Source organism: Theobroma cacao, chromosome 2 (assembly GCF_000208745.1).
Source record: "Theobroma cacao cultivar B97-61/B2 chromosome 2, Criollo_cocoa_genome_V2, whole genome shotgun sequence".
NCBI lineage: Eukaryota > Viridiplantae > Streptophyta > Magnoliopsida > Malvales > Malvaceae > Theobroma > Theobroma cacao.
The window spans coordinates 1046479-1068995 of NC_030851.1; the positions used below are offsets into that span (position 1 = coordinate 1046479).

General features: G+C 35.8%; 5 protein-coding genes across 6 annotated transcripts; 4 read left to right on the plus strand and 1 right to left on the minus strand.

Moving 5' to 3' along the window:
- On the plus strand, window positions 587-7321 carry LOC18607154 (putative DNA (cytosine-5)-methyltransferase CMT1). Its single transcript, XM_007041177.2, has 22 exons — window positions 587-875; window positions 974-1014; window positions 1416-1509; window positions 1614-1721; window positions 1823-1945; window positions 2045-2144; window positions 2319-2503; window positions 2609-2674; window positions 2760-3041; window positions 3246-3304; window positions 3389-3455; window positions 3576-3905; window positions 3983-4051; window positions 4157-4243; window positions 4319-4406; window positions 5014-5135; window positions 5216-5320; window positions 5405-5448; window positions 5537-5606; window positions 5699-5802; window positions 6130-6326; window positions 6415-7321. The coding sequence occupies exons 1-21, from the start codon at window positions 660-662 to the stop codon at window positions 6299-6301; spliced, it is 2532 nt and encodes an 843-aa protein (XP_007041239.2). The 5' UTR covers window positions 587-659; the 3' UTR covers window positions 6302-6326; window positions 6415-7321.
- Window positions 7006-10316, plus strand: LOC18607155 (sodium/pyruvate cotransporter BASS2, chloroplastic). The gene is made up of 7 exons (XM_007041178.2): window positions 7006-7551; window positions 8230-8370; window positions 8586-8741; window positions 8849-8970; window positions 9076-9237; window positions 9664-9724; window positions 9922-10316. The coding sequence occupies exons 1-7, from the start codon at window positions 7102-7104 to the stop codon at window positions 10105-10107; spliced, it is 1278 nt and encodes a 425-aa protein (XP_007041240.2). The 5' UTR covers window positions 7006-7101; the 3' UTR covers window positions 10108-10316.
- Window positions 11463-13547, plus strand: LOC18607156 (protein TIFY 11d). Its single transcript, XM_007041179.2, has 6 exons — window positions 11463-11705; window positions 11791-12081; window positions 12170-12278; window positions 12642-12771; window positions 13092-13149; window positions 13255-13547. The coding sequence occupies exons 2-6, from the start codon at window positions 11798-11800 to the stop codon at window positions 13436-13438; spliced, it is 765 nt and encodes a 254-aa protein (XP_007041241.2). The 5' UTR covers window positions 11463-11705; window positions 11791-11797; the 3' UTR covers window positions 13439-13547.
- Window positions 14197-20175, plus strand: LOC18607157 (ion channel DMI1). 2 transcript variants are annotated; one of them, XR_001926741.1, is made up of 12 exons: window positions 14197-15028; window positions 15218-15286; window positions 15651-16280; window positions 16472-16654; window positions 16863-16922; window positions 17009-17212; window positions 17638-17886; window positions 18149-18247; window positions 18480-18674; window positions 18816-18892; window positions 19348-19614; window positions 19740-19778. XR_001926741.1 is itself a non-coding variant. In XM_007041181.2 (12 exons), exons 1-12 carry the CDS (start codon window positions 14432-14434, stop codon window positions 19956-19958), a joined length of 2865 nt encoding a protein of 954 aa, XP_007041243.2. In that variant the 5' UTR covers window positions 14203-14431; the 3' UTR covers window positions 19959-20175. The 2 variants fall into 2 exon arrangements, 1 of the variants encoding a protein (XP_007041243.2); XM_007041181.2 differs by having other exon boundaries at window positions 14203-15028; window positions 18800-18892; window positions 19740-20175.
- LOC18607158 (metallothiol transferase FosB) lies at window positions 20177-21826 on the minus strand. Its single transcript, XM_007041187.2, has 3 exons — window positions 21416-21826; window positions 20576-20904; window positions 20177-20484 (listed from the first exon to the last, which is right to left on the minus strand). The coding sequence occupies exons 1-3, from the start codon at window positions 21601-21603 to the stop codon at window positions 20396-20398; spliced, it is 606 nt and encodes a 201-aa protein (XP_007041249.1). The 5' UTR covers window positions 21604-21826; the 3' UTR covers window positions 20177-20395.

Consider the following 22517-nt stretch of genomic DNA (forward strand, 5'->3'; position numbering starts at 1 on the left):
GTTGATTTTTATAATTATTATTATATTTTTTATTAATTAAAAAAAAACTCCTCATGTAATGGAGAGTATCAATCGGTGATTTTATTTTTTATTTTTTAAAAATATAATAATAATTTATTAAATTAATAAAAAAATATTTTAGTTTTTTTTTTATAATTTCTGTTCGTATTATTAAAATGAAATATTTATTTTGAAAACTAATATATTTTTGTGTAATTTTAATAAAAATTTAAAGAGTGAAGATATTTTACCTTATTTTTTATGATAACGATGAATTAATTATTTAATTAAAGAATATTTTTTCCTTCCATATTGTGCATCTATTCTTTGTTTTTTTTGGCAATTGTGCATCAATTATTTGAATTCCCATTCTTCCAAACAAGTAAAAAATTAAAGAGAAAAATCATGTGCTGACGTGTCAAATGGTGACAGGTCTGTCACCCTCTTAAATACATAAACTATCACCCCGTAAAACAAATTTTGAACCAAAATTCCCGCCCGCTGACCAAAAATATATTTTCCCCCAGAAAGGAAACTTTCCCTCCAACCCAACGTCTATTTTCTTTCTTTCCAAACACCCAAAAAAGGGGAAAACCCTTTCGCATCCCTCTATTCATTTTCCATCTCCGAAACTCTCTCCGCTTTGTCTCGAGCTGCAAATGGGGAGGGGTTCAAAGCGAAAGGTCGAGAAGCAGCAGCTCGATGAATCGATCGATTCGGAATCCGAAACCCAAAACGAGGATTCGACTACCTTGTTACATCCTCGATCGAAGAAAGGCCGAAAGGTTGCACGTGACGCCGAGCTCTGTCTCGTTGGCCCACCCATTGCGGCAGATGAAGCCCGACGACGATGGCCGTTGAGATATCAGTCAAAGGTTAGATACATTAAAATGAAGATTATTTTGTTTCTTTTTCCTTTTATAGCATAGTTTTGCCCTGATTATTATTTATTTTTGGTTTTTCTGGATTGCAGAATAAGGTTAAGAAGCAGGCTGTAACTGAGACTTCAAATGAGTAAGTTCCTTTACTTTTAAATCGCCTAAGTTTATAGTATTCGTTAAAAAGCTGCAGTTTTCTTTTTGAATGATTTACAAGTTACGTTGCTGCTATATTACAGTGACGAATAATTTTTGTTGTTGATATTTTAGAAAATTTTTAAAGTTGATCACAGCTCATGGAAAAACAAATCTTTTGTTATTTTAAACATAACAGAAACTTGTGAATCTATGAACAGTGTGGTAGATTGAGTTTTAGTATATAGGTTATATAATTCGCCTTCACTTGGTTGATTTTGGGTGTTTCTTTGTTTTTTTTTTCACAAGAATGTATAAATTGATTGTTCATTTGTTTAGTTGATTCTTGTTGATGACTTTATGTTCTTAAATTTTGGTTTGTGTTTTTTACCCAATTATAAGTGAGGAGGACGACGTACTGCAAGCAAGAAATCATTATGATAAGTCTAAGGTTGACGGTTGTCTCTACAAATTAGGTGATAATGCGTATGTTCAGGTTTGCTATTCTGTGTCTTTATACTTTTGTATATCAAAGCTTTCTGTCTTTTTATTTTTTAATTACATTGTGTATAAATTTTAAGTATGGTCTTTTGCTTTCAGGCAGAAGATGGCAATCTTAATTACATTGCCAGGATTGTTGAATTATTTGAAACAATTGATAAAAAACCATATTTTAAAGCTCAATGGTTTTATAGGGCTGATGATACAGTGAGAACATCTTTCTTTAAAGCTTGGTGATTTTGATAGTTTATTTCTTAGTTCAATTTGTTTTAAAACGTATTGATTGTTCAATGTTTGAATATTTCTAGGTTATTAACAAGGATAATGCACATTTGATTGATAATAGACGAGTGTTTCTCTCTGACATCCATGATGACAATCCGTTGAATTGTATCCTCTCCAAAGTAGAAATCGCTCAAGTTGCACCAAATGTATGACTAACATTTCTTTCACATTAATTGTTCTTAGTATATTGATGGTTTGTTATATATAGCTAATATAAGGTTTAAACTATTTGCTTCTTGCCTCAGATTGACCTAGTTGCAAAAGAGAGAACAATCCCACTGTCTGAACTATATTACGATATGAAGTACTCCTTACCGTACTTGACATTCAAAAATATAGTCACTGGTAATATGTTATTATTACATTGATTTTGGAGGATATCTATAATTACAATTAAGCTACAAATTAAATAAATAATACTTGTCTTCTATTTCTTAGTTGTTGATGCTGCTGTATTTTTTTGTTGATTATATGATTTACTTGTTTCGTGAACTATGAGAACTTTCTTGATAATCGCAGAAACTCCAAAAAGAGATAGTGATACATCATCAGTAGTTTCTAGTGAGTGTGGTTCGAGTGAGTGCGGTTCAAATAATGCTACTTCAAAAGTTGAGAGGTCTTTGCTAGATCTATATTCTGGTTGTGGGGCTATGTCCACTGGCCTTTGCATGGGTGCCTCCTTATCTGGTGTAAAGCTAGTCACAGTAAGTTAATAATTGAAGTTTCATAACATTTTAACCCTGTTCTTTAATTTTTCACTTCTAGTTGGTATTTGATTGAGAGTTTTTCCCCTACTTTTGGCATGGCAGAGGTGGGCTGTTGACATAAATTCTTATGCTTGTAAAAGTTTGCAATGGAATCATCCTGAAACTAAGGTAAACAGTCTAATGTTCGATAATTATTAATAAAATTATTATATTATTTCACACTGACTTATATATCTCCTCAAATGATAATTAGGTGAGAAATGAGGCTGCAGAGGATTTTTTGTGTTTACTAAAGGAGTGGGAAAAGTTATGCCAGAAATTCTCCTTGCTTGGAGCAGACAAAACACTTGAAAATGGTTCAAGTGAAACTAGTGATGAGGAGGATGATGATGGCCAGGGATGTGAAGAGGAAGAAGAAAAAGAAAGAGAAGATGGAGACTCGGAGGATTCCTCTGAAGAATTTGAAGTTGAGAGATTATTGGATATTTGTTTTGGTGATCCTAACCAGGTGAACAAGCCGGGATTATATTTTAAGGTATCGTTATATCTCTAAGAATGAAGAATTGGTACTAGCTGATGATAGTTCGTTAGTTTTATTATTATGTCATATTCTGTCTTCTTTTATTTTAGTATATAATGGCTTTGGGAAAGCTTATGTGCACTAACTATTCATTACAATTAAGCTTTTCTTTCTGGATTAATGCTTTTACATTTTTATTGTTTTGGATCTTAAATGTAGGTGCGTTGGAAGGGTTATGATGCAAGTTATGATACTTGGGAGCCTATGAAGGGCTTGAGGTAATTTGTTTCAATGAATATATACCCATCAGATCATTGATTTACCTTGTGATTAATTTTTTTAATGTATAATCATGTTTTCAGTAAGTGTCAAGAAAAATTGAAGGACTTTGTAAGGAAGGGGTACAAGTCAAACATATTGCCTTTGCCTGTAAGTGTTTTGATTGTTATATAGACTCATTAGATTGGTGGTATTTGTAAAATAATTTTCTACTTTACATTCAGTGTAATGATGGTTTATTTTATTTTTCTTTATCTTTTGTTTTTGTAGGGAAATGTTTACTTTATATGTGGAGGGCCCCCGTGTCAAGGCATAAGTGGGTTTAATCGCTTTAGAAATGGAAATGCGCCGTTGGATGATATAAAAAATAAGCAATTAGTGGTATATATGGATATTATAGAGCATCTGAAACCGAGATATGTTTTAATGGAAAATGTTGTAGACATTTTGAAGTTTGCTAAGGGTTTTTTGGGACGTTATGCCATCGGCCGTCTAGTTTCCATGAATTATCAAGCTAGAATGGGGATGATGGCTGCTGGATCTTACGGGGTTGCACAATGTAGGATGAGGGTTTTTCTGTGGGGTGCACATCCTTCAGAGGCAAGTATTTTGAAACTTTACAATATGATGACATTATAAGATTGTTAGTCTAATACTTCGTTGTCTTTTTCCTTTAGAAATTGCCTCAATATCCATTGCCAACTCATGAGGTTGCATCTAGAGGACATGTTCCAAATGAGTTTGAGGTATATATGTTGCTTAACTAAAGTAATTTAGGTTGCTATAAGAATAAGATCTCATTAGTAGACAATAACTCTTTTTTTAATTAAATCTAATTGTCTTGAATCTAGGAAATCAATGTTGCGTATAGTAAAAGTGACACCTGTCAGTTGGAAAGGGCTCTTACTCTTGGTGATGCGATATCTGATCTTCCACAAGTATGTGCTTTTTCCTCAATGAATGATTGAGTAGACTTGGGACCCTATTATTTGAGTTTCGTTACATCTTATTAGGTTAACAATGATGAGAGTGAGGATCAGAGGAAGTATGGCAAAGTTGCTCGAACAGAGTTCCAAAAATATATTAGATTGCAAAGAAAGGGTATGTTTCCTTTCACAAAAGAAATACAACATCGACGTACCATATTCTAACATGGTAGATGTTAAGTCGTGGCCCTTGTGAACTAGTTTATCATTTGGGTATTGGTTAGACTTTTTCTTGCTTGCTACTATATGACTCCTGCATTGACTTCTTTCCAGTGTACCTTTTTTCATTAACAGCTTTGAAAAGTTTTTCTTCTCTTTGAGTCTATCCTTTGATCATTCAGTGCTTCACATCATCAGTTGCTCTAAAGTAAATTCTTTGTGAAGTGTGGAAGAAGCCATACTGGATAAGATTGACATCCACTTCCACCACTTTCCATACAGAATTTTGAAAATGTTAGATGCTGCCTATTTTGGGGTTAAGAAGCCATACTGGCAGATTAATTAGTCATTTGATATGCCTACTTTGAAAACTGTTTTAGTTTTACTCCTTAAACTGCCACTGATCTGCCAGAAACTAATCCTGTAGTCTTGCACCTGCATCATCTAAAATTTCAGTAATCATCTTTTAGATTTTCTTATATATGCATTATTATTAAAATGAAAACCAGCATGTTGTCCTTGTCCTCTTCATTATCTTACAACTATGTTTTTGCAATATGTAGATGTAACAAATTTGACAGTTGATACTCGACATGCATCATCCTTGGGAATGCTATATGATCACCGGCCGTTGCAATTGAATGCTGATGATTATGAACGTGTTTGCCGCGTTCCAAAGAGGAAGGTATGTGCGGTTTACCTTTTTATGGTGCTTGGGCTTGGCATATTTCTCATTTCTCAATAGCTGAGCTTTTGTTTTTCCAGGGTGCGAATTTCAGAGACCTACCAGGTGTAATAGTTGGTGAAAATAACAGGGTAGAGTGGGACACAACAATGGAAAGAGTGAAGCTCAAATCTGGGAAACCATTGGTATTATGTTGTGCGCAGCTCTCTTATTGTTCATTAAATTTACTTCACGATAACTTTTTCCTAATTTGTTAATTATTTTAATAGGTGCCTGATTATGCCATGAAGTTTGTCAAAGGGAGGTCAACCAAGTAAGTGCCGAATAACTATTACTAGTGAATTCTGACTTTTGCTTCAATGTTATATTCCTAACAACCTTACCTGATACTTGGAATTTAGGCCATTTGGTCGTTTGTGGATGGATGAAATTGTTAAGACAGTAGTAACAAGGGCTAAACCTCATAACCAGGTTTTTTCTCCTGTTTTTATGTCCTGGGTGTAAGGGTGGGTGTTATCCAAATATATTCTAGTGCATACTTCCAAATCGAACTCTTTTGGCAGAGCATCCTTCATCCTTCGCAAGACAGGGTACTCACAATCCGTGAAAATGCTAGACTACAGGGGTTCCCGGACTGCTATAAGCTTTTTGGGTCTATCAAGGAGAGGTTTGTTGAGCAAAGTTAAAGTTTTTAAGATTGCCATAATTTAGTATTATCCATATTTGTTGGACGCTCAGTTTTTTTGGTATTGAAGAACATTTATTGCCATAGGGAATCTCAATGCTGTTTTTAGCATATCTTTAGTTCTAGGTATCTCTTTTGATCCATTTATGTAGGCGCCCTTACTTAATTACAATGGTTCTGCTAAGTAATAATGTCAATGTTTTTCTTTCAGTGGGTGAAGGTCACCAACTTACAATAGTCTCTTGCTTTATTTCACATTAGAGTAGTACAGGCTAATTGCACACATTGTTTTTTGTCTCTTTTTTGCAGATATATACAGGTTGGAAATGCTGTTGCTGTTCCAGTTGCTATTGCATTGGGATACGCATTTGGTTTAGCATGCCGAGGAGTCTCCGATGATGAGCCCTTGTTGATCCTTCCTTTCAAGTTCCCAAAGTGTCTTGCACGGTCTTCACAAATAGAAGTAGATGATTCTGATTGAGGAAGTTCCAAGCAAATACAATTTGGTATTACCCCCTGCATCCTTTTTACCACTCATGTTTGCTGTCGATTGCCAGTTGAGTGGAATTTGACAAAAATATAAGCATTTCTCAGGAGTTTTGCCTCATTTCCAAGAATAACAAGAAGGATGTTGACTGCAGAAGGACGTTTACCGGCAACGGGCATCTCCTTTCGTGGTTCTCTATATAAATCCTCGTCGGGTTGAATTGGATTAAGCATGTTGTTGTGCTTTAGACTTTTATGCAATCAAATGCACAAAGTGGGGGGGTGGGGGTCGGGGGCGGGGGACTGGGCTAGCACCCCCTTTGGGATTATTAACCATTGCTTAGATTCTGGGGTTATGGTGGCAGCTTTCGACTGAACTAAGATATTCTCATTATTTAATTTTTAATTTAATTATTTCAGACAAAGTTATTTTTTACTTTGACTCTCCATTCTCTTCGTGAATTTGATGACTTTGATGTAAAAATATTATATTATACTAGCAGGATAGTTTTTCATCTTTTTACAGAAGAAAAATGAAAGTAGAGAAGAGTCAGAACATGCATGCCACATTGATTGGCTTATATCTGCCACTTAAGATTTCATGTCCTTACGTGGCACATGATGTGGTCCCAATACGAACACCCAATCACTATGGCTGCCATAGTCCCACGGTAGTTTCCGTCTAACACTCTTTTAACTCTTGACCATGTTTTGACAAGATTTTCTTTCTCTTTGATAGGAACAACTTCCAGTTCCAGGTTCCAAAACAGGTGAAGTCGAGAAGTTGGACTTTGTATGCAACTCTACTCATTCACTCTTTCAGTTGAATCAAAGAAGCATAGATTCAACATGTCCCTCACTTTAAGGCTCAGTCCCTTCCTTTCTCCACCACAAAACCATCTGAAATTCACATTCAGACCCCACCCATCCAAACCCACAGTTCTTTCACCAAAAAAATTCACTTCTCCGCCTACAATAAAGTGTGTCCGGGGGAACTCTGAACATCTTCCTCTCACTCCAGCAAAACCCAGATTGGAAAACGTGTTATCTACCGCTGCAAGCTTGTACCCTCTGTATGTGACAGTTGGTGGCATTGTGGCTTGCTTGCAACCGTCGACTTTTTCATGGTTTGTTAAGAGAGGACCTGGTTCATATAGCTTGACACTTGGGCTAATTATGTTGGCTATGGGTCTCACTTTGGAACTCAAGGACTTGCTCAATTTGTTCATCCAAAGGCCTCTTTCTGTGAGTTTTTCATTAATGACAATGATGGTTTTGTTTACTAGTAATTAATTTCTTTTAGTGAAAATTAAGGGTATACTTAATCATCCGAGTTGATTTTATGGAAGATTATATAGAATTTAGCAGGAATTTTTTGGGACAAATATTGTCTTGGAAACAATTTGGAATTCATTTCATTAACATTTTGTATATGTTGATATGCGAATTCTGTGATTGTTCTATAATTGGAATTTTGTTCTGGAATCTGAGAATGGTATTTTGACTTGCTTGCTTCATGAGTTAATCTTAAGAGAAGTGACGCCGAGTTGCGCAAGGTTTTTCAGATCAAGTAAAAACTTTTCGGACATGATCGTCAGATTGTAATTTACATTGTGGAGCAATTAGTTGGAATACTGACACATCTTTTCTATTTTCCTTCATAAACATTTACTAAATATTTTATAGTACCTGTCTGTCTGCACTCTGTAGTATGCCTATTTAGTGGTATTAACTGGAATTGTAAATCGGGGTGTTGAGGGATTGGTTGATGCTGCATACTTGTCTATACCTCTGTAAGGATAATGTTTTCCTCCTTTGTGAAGGGGGTAGATGTTTTAATTTTAAACTCGAGAGCACGAACTAATCTTGTTTATCACATACTTGCTGCCTATGAACATCAATTTGTTCTCCTACTTTCATCAGATTCTGTTTGGATGTGTTGCTCAGTACACAATTATGCCAACTTTTGGGATGGTTATTAGCAAGACTCTGGGGCTTTCACCATCTCTTTCTGTTGGTTTGATTTTACTTGCTTGTTGCCCTGGAGGTGCTGCATCAAATGTGGTAAGAGTTTCTTTACCCATCACGTTCTTTTGCTCAACTATATACCTTAAAACTCTGTTGGAAGGCCCTTTGGCAGAAGTTTTTTACTTTTGGAAGATGCCTTTTATTCTTGTTACAGACATTTGGAAGAGTTCGTTGATATATTAGAGCACCTAAAATAGTTGCTTTATTTTTCATAAGATGCATTGTTTTTATTTGCTGAAATAGTGTTACAGGTGACCTTAATTGCTCGAGGGGATGTTCCACTATCAACTGTACTGACTGTTTGCACGACTCTTGGAGCAGTGATTGCCACTCCTCTTTTGACTATGATTCTGGCAGGGACTTATGTTCCTGTGGATGCTGTTGGACTTTCCATCAGTACCCTGCAGGTTGGCTAACTCTATCCTTGAGTCATATAAACTTTGACACATCAAGATGTGTTCAATCTATTTATTGTTCTTTTTGGAATTCATAGTTCTTATTATGTCTCGTCCAGGTGGTGGTTGCTCCGGTTCTGCTAGGTTCTTATATACAGAGCTCATTTCCTGTGGTGGTGAAAATTGTTACACCATTTGCCCCATTATTTGCTGTTTTAGCTTCATCACTACTTGCATGCAGGTTTATCTGTTATTCAAATTTATCCGCTGGATACTTACTTTCTCCTCTCTTGTGTTACCTTCATTTGTTCCTCTAATTTTTGGTTTCTGGAATTCCTTTTTCCAGTGTTTTCTCAGAAAATGTTGTTCGTCTTAAGTCCTCAATGGTTAATGCAACATTGGCTTCTGATGCCACTTCAATCGATCGCCTCCAATCAATATTATCTGGAGAGCTTGGTGCTGTAATACTTTCTGTGCTGTTATTACATTTTGCTGGTTTCCTTGTGGGGTAAGAGTTGCTCTTCATTTCTATTTTTCGATTGTATGAATTTGGTATGGTGATTAGAATGAAACTGAGAAATGGCTGAAGTTTACCTGTTACGTTTAGATTCAGTCTAATTTTCTCTCTTGTTATTTGACCCCAGTGATTTCATTTTGACCTTTTTTCCATCCTTGAACTGGAAAGCTTTTCATTTTTCTTTTGTAACCATAGACCAATCCAATACTGATCCTTTGTAAGCTTTCTGCCACCTAAAACAATGAACTGCAATTACATAGGTGGATTTCTGTGTTCAAGCAAGTTCTGAAAAAAAAAAAAAGATTGAAAGAGAGCGGGGGAGGGTGTGTGCTCGTTCTTCTAGTCAATCATTCTGCCCCCCTTCTTTCAGTTTTGCTATTTATGAAGTGTATAAGTTAAGGAGTTGTTTATGTGCAGGTATTTATCAGCAGCAATATGTAGATTCAGAGAACCAGAGCGGCGAGCAATTTCAATTGAGGTACATGCAAGTTCATATTGATCCTTTATGGCCGGAAGTTTTAACATCTTGGATTTAAAAGCAATTGCAGTCCTTATCAGAAATTGTTTGATCAAATTTTAAGTATTTCAATTAATTCTTCTTTTCTTATCTTCTGTCATAAGCTTGTTTACGCTTTGATGGCGACTCTCATATACATGACACTTTCTCTCACTCAGGTTGGCATGCAAAATTCTGCCTTGGGTGTGGTATTGGCAACATCCCATTTCACCTCTCCAGTGGTAGCATTGCCCCCTGCCATGTCCGCGGTGATTATGAATATAATGGGAAGCAGTTTGGGCTTCTTTTGGAGACATATTAATCCTTCTGATCCAGGGACTAGTCAGGAACTTGATGAAAAGTGAAGACGAACCCCACTTATTCTCTTTTTGTGTATCACCTGGGGAAGCTTCATTCATTGGAGTTTAGCCACTTGATCTGGTAAGCATTTTAATATCGCAAAAACAGTCTTTTGATACATCTTACTCAAAACTCTGTACCTCTTTTGTTGGATAAGATGATGAAATCCCGTTGAATTTTTAAGATAGATATCTATATTTAAGTTTGCAGAATACTCCATATGAGATTTCTTTTATCACCATTTCAAGGTCTCAACATCTGATCGAATTAGATGAAACACCCATAATGAAAATGATCAAGAACTTGTTGAAAAGTGAGGATGAACACTCTTTTTGTTGGACAAGTTGATGATATCAAGGGGAGAGCTTTAGTCTGTTTTTTCGGTTTTCCTTTTATGATCGAACCAGCCGAACCAACTGAATGTTCTCTCCAATAATATCCCAACATCTGATTGAATTAGACAAAGCATCCATTATCATAAAAAATGAATATAAGTCACTTTAGAAAAGATTTTATATCCGAGTTAGTTTAGCTATAAAAATTGATGGGGCGTTGCTTTCCCTGGTTGGAGTGAAAAGGATTGGCTTTGACAGGATACTACAAGACACAACACTAGGTAACAATGGCAAAACCAAAATGAGTAATAACTCCAAGAAGACAGAGCATGAAACATGTTTTAATTAAGATTTTTCCCTTTCGAAAAGGATTCAGTTGAGTAATGTTTGTGTTGTCTTTTTAGTATTTAAACCCAGAAAACATGCCTTGCAATTCCCAACATAAACTCCTTTGGTTGCAAATTTGTCTTATGGGTATGATTGTTTCTTGTTAATTATCATTACAAGTTTACAACGTAGACAAATTTATGAATTAAATAACTTGGGAGACTCGGTCTCTGGACATGAAAAACACATGATCATCATCCACCTTCCAACATTCTCTCCAATAATTACCTTCTAATTTATAGCAAAATCACATTGAACTTGTTTATAAGTGGTTAATGATGGTTATAATTATCATAATTCAGATTTTATTTTAATTAAATTATATATGACACAACGCGATAAATTTACATAAACATATTAATACATTGAAGAAAATATTATAAACAAATTATACTATATAAATTGATATAGTAACACGTTAATTAAATGAGTTTAATTTAATGGGTTTAACTTGTTTAAGATATAAAATTTTATTTAAATATATCGATACGTTTAAGATATAAAATAAGATAATTTTAAATTTAAACTCGTATAATTTTGTGTGGTCATTAAGATGTGTCCAGCAATTTGACGAGGTCTACTTGTAAAGCAAGTATAAAGAATGGATTTTAGTATGGTGGCAGATGATGAAACTATTTTGTCGGCCAAATGATTGCAGCCTACACAGCTGCATGAAATAGCATGGACTCACTTGCATCTACATAAAAAGTTAAATTCATTTAGAACCCATCGAAAGCCTGCTCCCATCATCATCATCATCCCCAATTCCTCATGGCGTTATTTCCAATCTTTCTCTTTATATGAACCCAGCTGAATTCCTTCAGTAATATTCCTTGTTAGTAAGTAGTAAGAGAAGAAGTAGACAGCTGACTTCTGTTCAGGTAAACATCATTTTCTACTTAAACCTGTTGTCTTTCATGCAAAGTTTAGTTAAGGTTTATTTGATGTTCCTGGACCCATGAACAGCTCGAAGATGGAAGATATAGCAGCAGCAGATGCTGGATTTGAGCATAAGAAGAAAGGGTGGAAGCAAGCAAATGACATGTCTCAGACGACCATTGATTTGTTCAGGAAATATCTTCTGTCAAAACCTCAGGACCACAACGTTGGTAAGACCAACGAGGAAGAATCAGAAGCCTTGAAAAAGAAGCTTCCACCTCGACCTCTTATCCCTTTATTGCCACCTAAGTTTGCCTCTGACAAATTTTCTCGACTCCCCACTTCTTTTCTGCAACAAGAATCACTCCCAGGAATCAGGTTTGTTCGAAAACTCCTTCATCTATATGCAAATTATACACAAAACCGCAACTGAAAAATGGCTCCCCCCCTGGATTTTGCTGTATAGGTGCGACGAAATACGAACAAGTTCAACTGGTGTGGTGTCCTCGAAAGCACAGCTAACGATTTTCTATGCCGGGGTTATCAACGTGTATGATAATGTTCCAACTGATAAGGTGAGAAAACATGTTTATAATGCTCGCAACCACATGATTTTTCTTTTTCCGATTATAATTAAGAATCATAATCTTATAATCTAAGTAAATCAAGATATTTTAATCGATTTTTGATTCTCAAACGTTTCCTTAACACACGATTTAATTAAGATTAGATATTTATGTTCTTATGCTGTTATGTTACAATAACTTGTTGTTATATACAAAACTTTTTCTATAATAATATTATGATCTGTAACCAATTTCATGAGATGTTTGAATATACTAACCTGGATTGCTTCTGTTGTATGTTGGGAATTTCTTTTGGCATAGAAGGTTTAAGCATGTGATATAAATGATAGATATATGTATAATTGTTTGTAGGCCCAAGCCATCATGCTTCTGGCTGGAGAGAGCTCCTTGTCGAAGCCTATTGCAAATGAAAAGCCCCAAACCGACGCAAAAACACCACTTCCTCCACCCAACGTGGAATCTTCTTGCAAGCTACAAGCAGGTATAAACACAATTTGAAAATTGAATTAATCAAATTTTTCTAAAAATTTACGAAAATTCGAAAATGACTTATCTCTCGACGAATCTCAATCAATGGGTTATTTTTCAAATATATTTTAAAAATAGTAATAATATTTTAAAAAATATTATTAATCGAAAACCGAACAAATAATTGAATAAACAGCTCCTTATTGATTATTTTTATTTGAATTAATTAATGTTCACCCTTAACAATTTCTGTACTTGCCATGTAATACTTTAAATTATGTAAACATTTCATTTTGGAATGTTAACCAGCTAGTTTTAATCCCCTATTTTCAGACCTTCCAATTGCAAGAAAAATTTCACTCCAGCATTTTCTTGCAAAACGCCGTCACAGGTATATATTTTTCCCACAAAATTTTCTGTCAAAAATATATTTTTCGAAAGATTTTCAATAAATAAATAAATTCATTAAAAAAAATTCGGGTTTTGGTTTTTGCAGGATAGGAAACAATTCTCCCTACGCACCAGCTGCCAACAAAGATGAAGAGAAGGTGGACAATAATGAGCTAAAATTAGAGAATAAGAATTCCAAAGACAATAATCACAGCATTTCGCTTTCGCCATTACCTTCAAGATTAGGATACTTTTTACCTGTAGCAGCTAACAGGGGTTGCCAGGCTTAGTACTAAGCGTAGTTATTAATATTTATTTCTAACATTTTAATGTTAATTATGCACTATTTATGTAAACTTGAAAGTGCTTCTAAAATTGTACACAATTTTATTTTTTTTCTCTACTTGCTCAAATTTAGTTTAATTTAAATGAAAATAATGTACGCAGTTTCGTATATATATGAAACTTTCAAATGTGAGAATATACAATTTCCTATTGAAAATATTTATTTTCTGTGGATTTAATAATTTATTCATAAAAAAAATCATGCCCTCTTAATTATTCTTGGTTTTTTTACCAAAAGTTGACTACTATGCCTTTACATTTTTCTTTTGTTTATTTAAGCATGTTAAAATGAAGATTCCATGCATAAAGTAATAAAAATTTAATTAATTTAATTTTTCTAACATAATGAAAAATAAAAAAATTGTCTATATTTATGCATAATGAAAATAAAAATAAAAATAAAAAACATAAAAATCATAATTTCATGGCAAAATTAGGAAGCAGATGCCAAAATATACGGAGAAACCAATTTCTCGGAAAGAAAAAAACATGACTTTCCGACCTGAGAGACTGTTGCAAATTTAACTTTCACCTTCCCAACATCCGAACATGTCTGAAATTAACCGAAAACTAAAATAACTGATCCCTGTCTTAGAAATTAGAGCTGTCCACGTCATCACCCCTGCCCCAGTTTTTGACGGCCCGGATCTACCAAAACCGACCCCGTCAATCATATGCCTTTTTAATAATTAATCAAAAAAAGAAAGTATAATACGAGAGAAAAAGGCAAGCAGAAGCATAAGCTCCCCACTGAATCTCACACCTTTTTTTTTTGTTCTTTTAACTGAATCTTTTTGCTTTTCTTTTTTTATTTTCGGTTTGAGATCTCTTCCAATGGATTCAGCGATTTCGATTGATTTAATTTCTGTTTGGAAGGGCTAATTTTATCACTCAAAATTTTTGGAGAAATCATAAGGAAAAAGAAAGAGACAAAAACAATGCAAAGCAAAGGCGGCTCTGGAGAATCAGCTTCGTCTCAATCGCCACGGAACCCTAGTCCGAAAAAGGCGGAGAGGCCGCCGGTGTTGAAGAAGTTCAAGACTATATCACCGGATGACCCGCGGCCCACCCCGCACTTTCATGGCCCACTTTTCCCCGCCGTTCGTCGCGTCACCAGTCTTCCGTCATCGTCCGATCGCCGCTGCTCCGTCGACGCCGATGCGTCCGCGAAGAACAGTAGCGGGAGCAATGTTAGTAATAATCTTAATAACGTCGATGTGAACAACTTATCGAACAGGGATTGGATGTATCCTCCTTTTCTCGGGCCCCACGCTGCGAGGAATCGGGTGGTGACGGTTAAGGCAGCCTCCAAGTCGCCGAGTCCAGGAAGTGGGGAGCGATTACCGGACGGGGTGCGTGGTAAGGTGGTGCATGAGAAGCAGAAGACTGACACTGCTACCAACAAGGAGGAAGTCAAAATTCTGGCGAGTCAAGTTTCGACAACTACGATGACGACTCAATCGAGTTCGGTGAGTTCGTCGAGTGGGAGGAGGGCTCGAGGGGTTAAATTGAAGCGTTATTTCATCTTTTCTTCGGTATGGAAATCTTATTTATTTTTCTTCTTGTAAGCAAAATTTATATAAAGGTCAAAATAGTAAAATAAACGTAAAAAATAACAAATTAATTTTATTAATTTCGTAAGAAAAAAATGAAATATAGAAATTTAGTTAAATTTATTGGTCTAAGATATTATGATTCTATTTTTTTTTATTTTTTAATTGCAGATTATTTTCAGTTGTATATTTCCTGTACGTTATGTAATTCACCTGAGAGATAAAGTTGCCAGACTAGAGGTAATATGCATTTGTATACTTTGCAGTTAAACTTCTTTCGTCATTAAATGTTTGTCTCACTTTAATTCTTACGAAAATTAAGATAAAAGAGTTGAATTTTTTATGTATTTTATATAAAAATTTGAAAATGCTGAGAGAATTTGGACTTCTTCATTGGTTGCTTAAATGGCAAGGAACTGGACTAAAATGAGCTAAAATGAATTATTCGTGGCTGAGTTCTTGGTTTCTATTTGTCTGAGGAAGGCAACTTTTTTGTAGATAAGAATTTGTGATGTTTTTTCTATAACATTATGCTCTTTGGTTTAGAACATTGATTCGGGTAGTTGTTCATCAAGTTTTGTAATTAGTGTCCATCTGCTTGCAGGAAGAGAATATTAATCTCCGTAGATGGTGTAGTGAAATCGATGTTGTTGGTAACAACAGCAGTGGAGTTTTGCAGCCCGAAGATGATAGTTCATTTCATTTTTTTAATAATGCTGACAGTAGAACTGTTGCTTTATATACCGTGGTGATCACACTTGTCATGCCTTTTGTGTTGTACAAATATCTTGATTATCTTCCACAAATAAAGAACATCTCGAAAAGAACAAAGCCTAACAAGGAGGAGGTTCCCTTGAAGAAGAGAATTGCATATACGGTTGATGTTTGTTTCTCTGTATATCCTTATGCAAAGCTGCTTGCGCTGCTTTTTGCAACAGTATTTCTTATTGGATTTGGTGGCTTGGCATTGTATGCGGTCAATGGTGGCAGCCTTGCCGAAGCTCTATGGCTTTCTTGGACTTTCGTGGCTGACTCTGGAAATCATGCCGATAGTGTTGGAACTGGTCCCAGGATAGTTTCTGTCTCTATAAGCTCAGGAGGCATGCTGATATTTGCAATGATGCTTGGGCTTGTCTCAGATGCTATCTCAGAAAAGGTTGATTCACTTCGAAAGGGGAAGAGTGAAGTCATTGAAAAGAACCATATACTAATTCTTGGATGGAGTGACAAATTGGTAATCCTCTTGAGTATCTTTTATTTATTTATTTATTGAAAAACTAATTGCTTATATAGAATTTTCCTAGACAGTCTTGAAGTGATCCTGAATCCCTAATTTGGGTCTTTTAAGACAGTAAGCGATAGATGGCTGAAGTCAAGGGTTTCAAGATAGAAAGCCTAGGGTTTAAGAAATCTTCTTTATTGTAGGGTTCACTTTTGAAGCAACTAGCGATAGCGAACAAAAGTGTTGGTGGAGGAGTGGTTGTTGTACTTGCAGAAAGAGACAAGGAGGAAATGGAGATGGATATAGCAAAGCTAGAATTTGACTTCATGGGGACCTCCGTCATATGCAGGAGTGGGAGTCCTCTGATACTGGCTGATTTAAAGAAGGTAATTTGACATTGTTATCATATACTTCTTTCATTTTCCAATCTATGTTGAGAGCTTTAAATCAGTTTAAGATTAAATGGATGCCAGATGAACCCTGAAGAACATTCAATGGGTTGTTGCTCTTATTTATATTTTGATCTTTTCATTTTCCCCCTTGTTTTTGCTCATTATACAACTGCATTTGGAATGATGTTGTTTTCAATTACAGGTCTCAGTATCAAAAGCGCGGGCCATCATTGTATTGGCATCTGATGAAAATGCAGATCAGGTTGCTCAAAACTTTCAGTTTCATCATGTTTCTCAACTTCTAGTATTTCTAGGGAAACATTAATAATTCTGTATTCTTGTTACCAGAGTGATGCACGTGCCTTGAGGGTGGTACTCAGTCTAACTGGAGTAAAGAAGGGTTTGAGGGGTCATGTTGTGGTGGAGATGAGTGACCTTGACAATGAGCCCCTGGTGAAGCTTGTTGGGGGAGATCTGATAGAAACTGTTGTTGCACATGATGTGATCGGGCGCTTGATGATACAGTGTGCCCTGCAACCTGGCCTTGCACTGGTTATTTGCTTATTTAGATTGCACTTTTAAATTACATAAAGGACTCTTCTTAATTTATTGAAGTATATCTATAGTAATTATCCATGAAATTGAGAAAATTTTGTTATTCGGGGATAAGGTCTTATTCACTCGTTTAGGTTTGGCTACATGAATCTTGGTTCGATGAAATGATTAGATTATTTTCCAAGTTATGTGCCTAATTGCTTTCTGAGCACCTCAAGTTGCATTATTTTTGGTCTTTCCCTGTCCTTTTAGCACTTAAGACTGAAGTGGCACCTTATTTGCCTAGTCTTTGTTTTGATTTTTCTAACATTTGTATTGATAGCATATCTTCATAATTCTAAGCAAATACTTATCCTGAGATTTTTTTATCAATTGAAAATAATATTTTCCCTTTAATTTGATTTTTAGTTTTGTATTGTCAGATATGGGAGGATATATTGGGGTTTGAGAATGATGAGTTTTACATCAAAAGGTGGCCTCAATTGGCTGGTATGCAATTTGAAGATGTGCTCATTTCATTTCCTGATGCAATTCCCTGTGGAGTCAAGGTTGCTGCAGATGGTGGGAAGATAATCCTAAATCCAGATGATAATTACGTACTAAAAGAAGGGGATGAAGTCCTTGTTATAGCTGAGGATGATGACACTTATGCTCCTGGTTCCATTCCAGAGGTACTTTTTCTTTTCTTTCATCTCCGTAGCTGACAGGATTCTTGAAAGCTGAAGCATTAGTAACTTACGAAGTTTCAAAGCTAAAACTTTTACTGATTTTCTAAAACCATATTCATAATTTCAATTCAGTTAATAAAAAGCATACTAATGTAGCATTTAATTATAGTAATTGCTTGCGTTTCCTCCTTAATCCTTTCAATTCTTTTACACAAGAGCAGTGGTCCTTCAGGTGTCTTTTCATGTGTGACATGCTGCATTGCAGGTGCGTAGAGTTGATTTCCCAAAAGTACCTGAACTTCCAAAATATCCAGAGAAGATACTGTTCTGTGGCTGGCGCCGTGATATTGATGATATGATTATGGTAATGCAATTGCTAATTGTTCAGAATTTTATACATTTTACTTTTCAATAGCCCTTTAGTTAGGATGCATTGGAAGACAATCAGGCTTATATATCTACATACAAAGGCAACAAGGGAATAATTCAATACTCATGGAACAGAATAGTGATAAAAAATTAAGAAACTTGAAGTTTATAGATACTCTGTTTCAGTCACATCTTGCTTATATGTGGACCCATGTTTCATTTTTCAGGTTCTGGAGGCATTTCTGGCCCCTGGTTCAGAACTGTGGATGTTTAATGAGGTTCCAGAAAAAGAGAGAGAGAGGAAACTGATTGATGGTGGACTTGATATTTCTGGATTAGTAAACATAAAACTTGTCCATCATGAGGGAAACGCTGTCATTAGAAGGCATTTAGAAAGCCTTCCTTTGGAGACTTTTGATTCTGTAAGTTGTTATATCCTCTCATCTTTTCCAGTTGGCCTATCTCCGAAGTACCTTTAGTTTCTGTTCCTGCACTCCAGCATTCATTGTTGGCTATAAAACAACTGATTACTAACTCTAAAGGACAGATTTTAATTCTTGCAGATGAGTCACTGGAGGACTCTGTAGTTCATTCAGACTCGAGATCTCTTGCCACCCTTCTCCTTATTCGAGACATACAGGTAAGTGTTATCCTGTCTTTCAACTTATGCAAACAAATTAGCTTACTGAAATCCTTGATTATGATTTCTTACTCTTTAGTCTTTCCTATGGGTAGTTTGATTCTGTGAGTAGCATAAAATAGTTTTCACATAATATGAGATAGGGTACCCTACTTATTAATAGAGTTCAAGATAAGGTACCTCGAAATTGTTGTGTACCTTGTCCGTTGACAATCCTATATAATATAAACCAACATCTTTTAGCTTCTTTGTGAATAGAGAAAAGAGGTCCCCAGGTACCAATTCACTGATCTCAAACGCTGACATGAACAGACCACCAAAACAGGAAAGAACTAAACACTAAGAAATTAGTAATTAAGGATTTTTTTAACCATCTTTAATAAGTAGCGTTAGACTTGTTATGTGTTGAAATTCCTGACCCTGACTAGTACTGTTGCTTCCTTCGTGGATTGCAGTCGAAACGTCTCCCTCACAAAGATACAAAGCCAACTTCTTTACGGCTCGCTGGGTTCTCTCACAGCTCTTGGATCTGTGAACTGCAGCAAGCTTCTGATAAATCAATAATCATTAGTGAAATTCTGGACTCTAGGACAAGGAACCTGGTTTCAGTCTCCAGAATCAGTGATTACGTGCTTTCAAATGAGCTTGTAAGCATGGCACTGGCAATGGTGGCTGAAGACAAGCAAATAAATCGTGTTCTTGAGGAACTGTTTGCAGAGGAGGTAACTCTTACACCCCATTCTTTTTCCGATGAAGAATGTTTACGCAGACAATCAAATACCATTGTCGCTTGCAAAATGAGAGCTACACAATCTATTCTAAATTGCTAGCTTCTTTCTTGCTGCAGGGGAATGAGATGTGTATCAAACCGGCAGAATTCTATTTATTTGACCAAGAGGAGCTATGCTTTTATGATATAATGATCAGGGGTCGCCAAAGACAAGAAATTGTTATTGGCTATCGTCGTGCGAATTCTGAGCGTGCGATCATCAACCCTCGGAAGAAGTCAGAACCAATAAAATGGTCTCTTGATGATGTTTTTGTTGTCATCTCATCAGGTTCTTGAACATCAGACTAGATCTATACTTCCCTCTGCCATAGTTCTGTAACTATCATCCTCGTCGTTCCTACCACTATTAACTGTAACTAGAGTTGTACTGAGAAGGATTATCTCCATGAAAGAAGTTAGGTAGAAGCCTTAACCGTAGGCTTTTAACCCGGCAATTATGTTATACGAATTGCACAAGATTATTGCTAAGAAAATGAGTTGATTTTTGTTCAAAGTTGATGCAGATACAGATGAACTCCATTGAATTTACAATTTGCAATTTTTGGTGAAACACAATTCGATACAGGACAAAATGATCACGATTGGATAAACTCACAACCAGGTTTTTACTCACATTACAATCTTTTTTCTCACATTCTATCCAACAATTTATGCAGAATATAAACATATTTTTCACCAAAATGGCATCAACATCCGATCTCTGTTCAGCTATGTCAAAATGATATGTCCAACATGTCCACCACCAAGTTCTCCATCATCGTGGCAGCTACCCAAGAACAAGGTGGCTCCCTGCTTTGCTTCCCTGTAGTTTTCAATGAATGTTAAAACAGTCAGCCTTTTTGTTAGCATTTTCGAGAGAATTAATCGAGTTGACTGTGCAAACAAAAACCCACCATATATTGAAGAAACTGCATGGTTACTGCTAGGATTGGGTAGCTTGAGAGGGCAAGAGGAGAGTGGAAGAACGGGAAGGTTCTGACAGTTGCATATCTCAACCATGTAGCCATCTGGGTCGTGGAAGAACAGCTGATCTACTTTAATCCCACCTTCTTCCACCACTGCTGTCACGTACTCGATGTTCATCTCTTCCAGTTTTTGCATCACCAGGTTCATATCAGAGCATTGGAATGAAATATGGTTGTCTTTTGGGTTGATTTTCTCTTTCTTTGTTGGAACACTCTCTGATTCTAGCAAGTGGATGCCGATTCCGTAATTGAACAACCTGAAAAAGAATACCCATTTTCAGATCATAATTCTAGTCAGCATCTGTAGCAGATTTACACAATCGATTCACATCTTATAAAGGATTTTGGGTTTAGAACAGGCTTGGAAGTTGCCATCAACATGGCAAATAGTGTCAATTGCTATATAAATTAATCATTCAATCTGTTTTAAGGAGAACAAAAAAATGAAATCAAAACACCCAATAATTTCTACCAATGAAGGATTAAATGCTGAAACTGGAAAGTATGGTGTGAAGAGTGAATGCTTCAAACATGAAGCATAAGCATTAAGAACGCATAGCCCTTATGAGATATGAAGATTTCTTGAAAGTCAGTGAATGATGAAGATGGATGTAATGCTAATTTAAGATCATATACTTTGTTATCTGAGAATTATTAAGTATTATTGAAAAGAAAAAGTGATAAGCACAACAGGTTAACTTGATTATGATCTTAAACAAAACAAAACCAAGACGAGTTACAGAGAAAAAGGGGTGTTAGTAGGCATACCAAGCTCCTTCAAACTTGAAAGAAGAGGGGCGTTTGATGAGCACAAACCCCAGAACTTCCTCATAAAACCTCACTGATCTGCTCACAGACTTGCAGACAAAAGAAACATGGTTCAAAGACAACAAAGGCAGTTTTGTTGAGGTTGAAGACAACCATTGCACCTCTTCAATTTCTCCTACATTTCCCATACTTTCTCTTTCCTCTCTCTCTCTCTCTCTCTCTCCTCTAAAGTCTCAAACAGCTTCTAAATACTTGACAATGCTTGCAAATTGCAATGCAGCTATGCAAAGTATACTTGCCAAATGAATCCTATGATGAACCCTTTTTATAGACACTGAAAATTCTAGTATGGGAAAAAAAAATAGTGTTTAATGTTTTAATTATTTTTTGAGCGAAAGAAGGCAAACGCCAACTGTATGATCATGATATGTGGAAAGGTAGAAGGGGACAACGGATTGTACGACAAGTATAATAATTGAAAAAAAAAAAAACACATCATTTTTCTTTGTTGCTTTTTCAATTTTCTTGGGTTTTTTTCCTCCTTGTATAGTCAGATTCTTGGGGTTGATCTTATCCACAAAAACTACTTTCTTTCTCTTACAATTCCATATTTGAAGCACATGGTTTGCATTTCCTTTCTTGTTTGTCGGTGTCATTAAAGTGGTTGTGACTAAACCAAAGTGTTCTCAGATATTTTTGTCTGCTCCAAACCTTGTTGAAACTCTTCTTCTCACTCTTGGGATCATGAGTTATGTTCTTCAATTGGGTTCTGCAGTTCGAGGGTTAGTCTGTTCATCATCTTAAAGCAAAGTAGGGGTTGCCATGTTAGCTAATTATTACAATCACTTGATTACAAGGGAGTATTTATCGTCCCCAACGTGCTTTATTCACTCAATCTTTTGAAGATACTCCCAACTAAGATGTTGATCTTTTCTTGCTCTTGAATTCCTTCTCAAATCCCAATTTTCCAATTTCACATGGCTTGTTTCCAGGATAATTGATGACATCGGGACTTTAATTTGTTAAAAGCCATATGATTCTTAATTTAATAAAAAATTAATTATAACATTTTTTGTGGATATGGCATGACAGGTGAGCTAAG

Excerpts from the sequence above, each read along its gene's own strand:
- LOC18607157 (XM_007041181.2), top strand. The coding sequence starts at position 14,432 with ATGCAAAGCAAAGGCGGCTCTGGAGAATCAGCTTCGTCTCAATCGCCA. Across the intron at positions 17,887-18,148 it reads CTCCTGGTTCCATTCCAGAG|GTGCGTAGAGTTGATTTCCC; the intron begins GTACTTTTTCTT and ends GCTGCATTGCAG. Across the intron at positions 18,248-18,479 it reads ATATTGATGATATGATTATG|GTTCTGGAGGCATTTCTGGC; the intron begins GTAATGCAATTG and ends TTCATTTTTCAG.
- LOC18607155 (XM_007041178.2), top strand. The coding sequence starts at position 7,102 with ATGCAACTCTACTCATTCACTCTTTCAGTTGAATCAAAGAAGCATAGA. Across the intron at positions 8,742-8,848 it reads TTTCCATCAGTACCCTGCAG|GTGGTGGTTGCTCCGGTTCT; the intron begins GTTGGCTAACTC and ends TGTCTCGTCCAG. Across the intron at positions 8,971-9,075 it reads TCATCACTACTTGCATGCAG|TGTTTTCTCAGAAAATGTTG; the intron begins GTTTATCTGTTA and ends TCCTTTTTCCAG.
- LOC18607154 (XM_007041177.2), top strand. The coding sequence starts at position 660 with ATGGGGAGGGGTTCAAAGCGAAAGGTCGAGAAGCAGCAGCTCGATGAA. Across the intron at positions 3,906-3,982 it reads GGGGTGCACATCCTTCAGAG|AAATTGCCTCAATATCCATT; the intron begins GCAAGTATTTTG and ends TTTTTCCTTTAG. Across the intron at positions 4,052-4,156 it reads ATGTTCCAAATGAGTTTGAG|GAAATCAATGTTGCGTATAG; the intron begins GTATATATGTTG and ends TCTTGAATCTAG.
- LOC18607156 (XM_007041179.2), top strand. The coding sequence starts at position 11,798 with ATGGAAGATATAGCAGCAGCAGATGCTGGATTTGAGCATAAGAAGAAA. Across the intron at positions 12,082-12,169 it reads GAATCACTCCCAGGAATCAG|GTGCGACGAAATACGAACAA; the intron begins GTTTGTTCGAAA and ends TTTGCTGTATAG. Across the intron at positions 12,279-12,641 it reads ATAATGTTCCAACTGATAAG|GCCCAAGCCATCATGCTTCT; the intron begins GTGAGAAAACAT and ends AATTGTTTGTAG.
- LOC18607158 (XM_007041187.2), bottom strand. The coding sequence starts at position 21,603 with ATGGGAAATGTAGGAGAAATTGAAGAGGTGCAATGGTTGTCTTCAACC. Across the intron at positions 20,905-21,415 it reads TTCAAGTTTGAAGGAGCTTG|GTTGTTCAATTACGGAATCG; the intron begins GTATGCCTACTA and ends ATTCTTTTTCAG. Across the intron at positions 20,485-20,575 it reads TGCAGTTTCTTCAATATATG|GGAAGCAAAGCAGGGAGCCA; the intron begins GTGGGTTTTTGT and ends TGAAAACTACAG.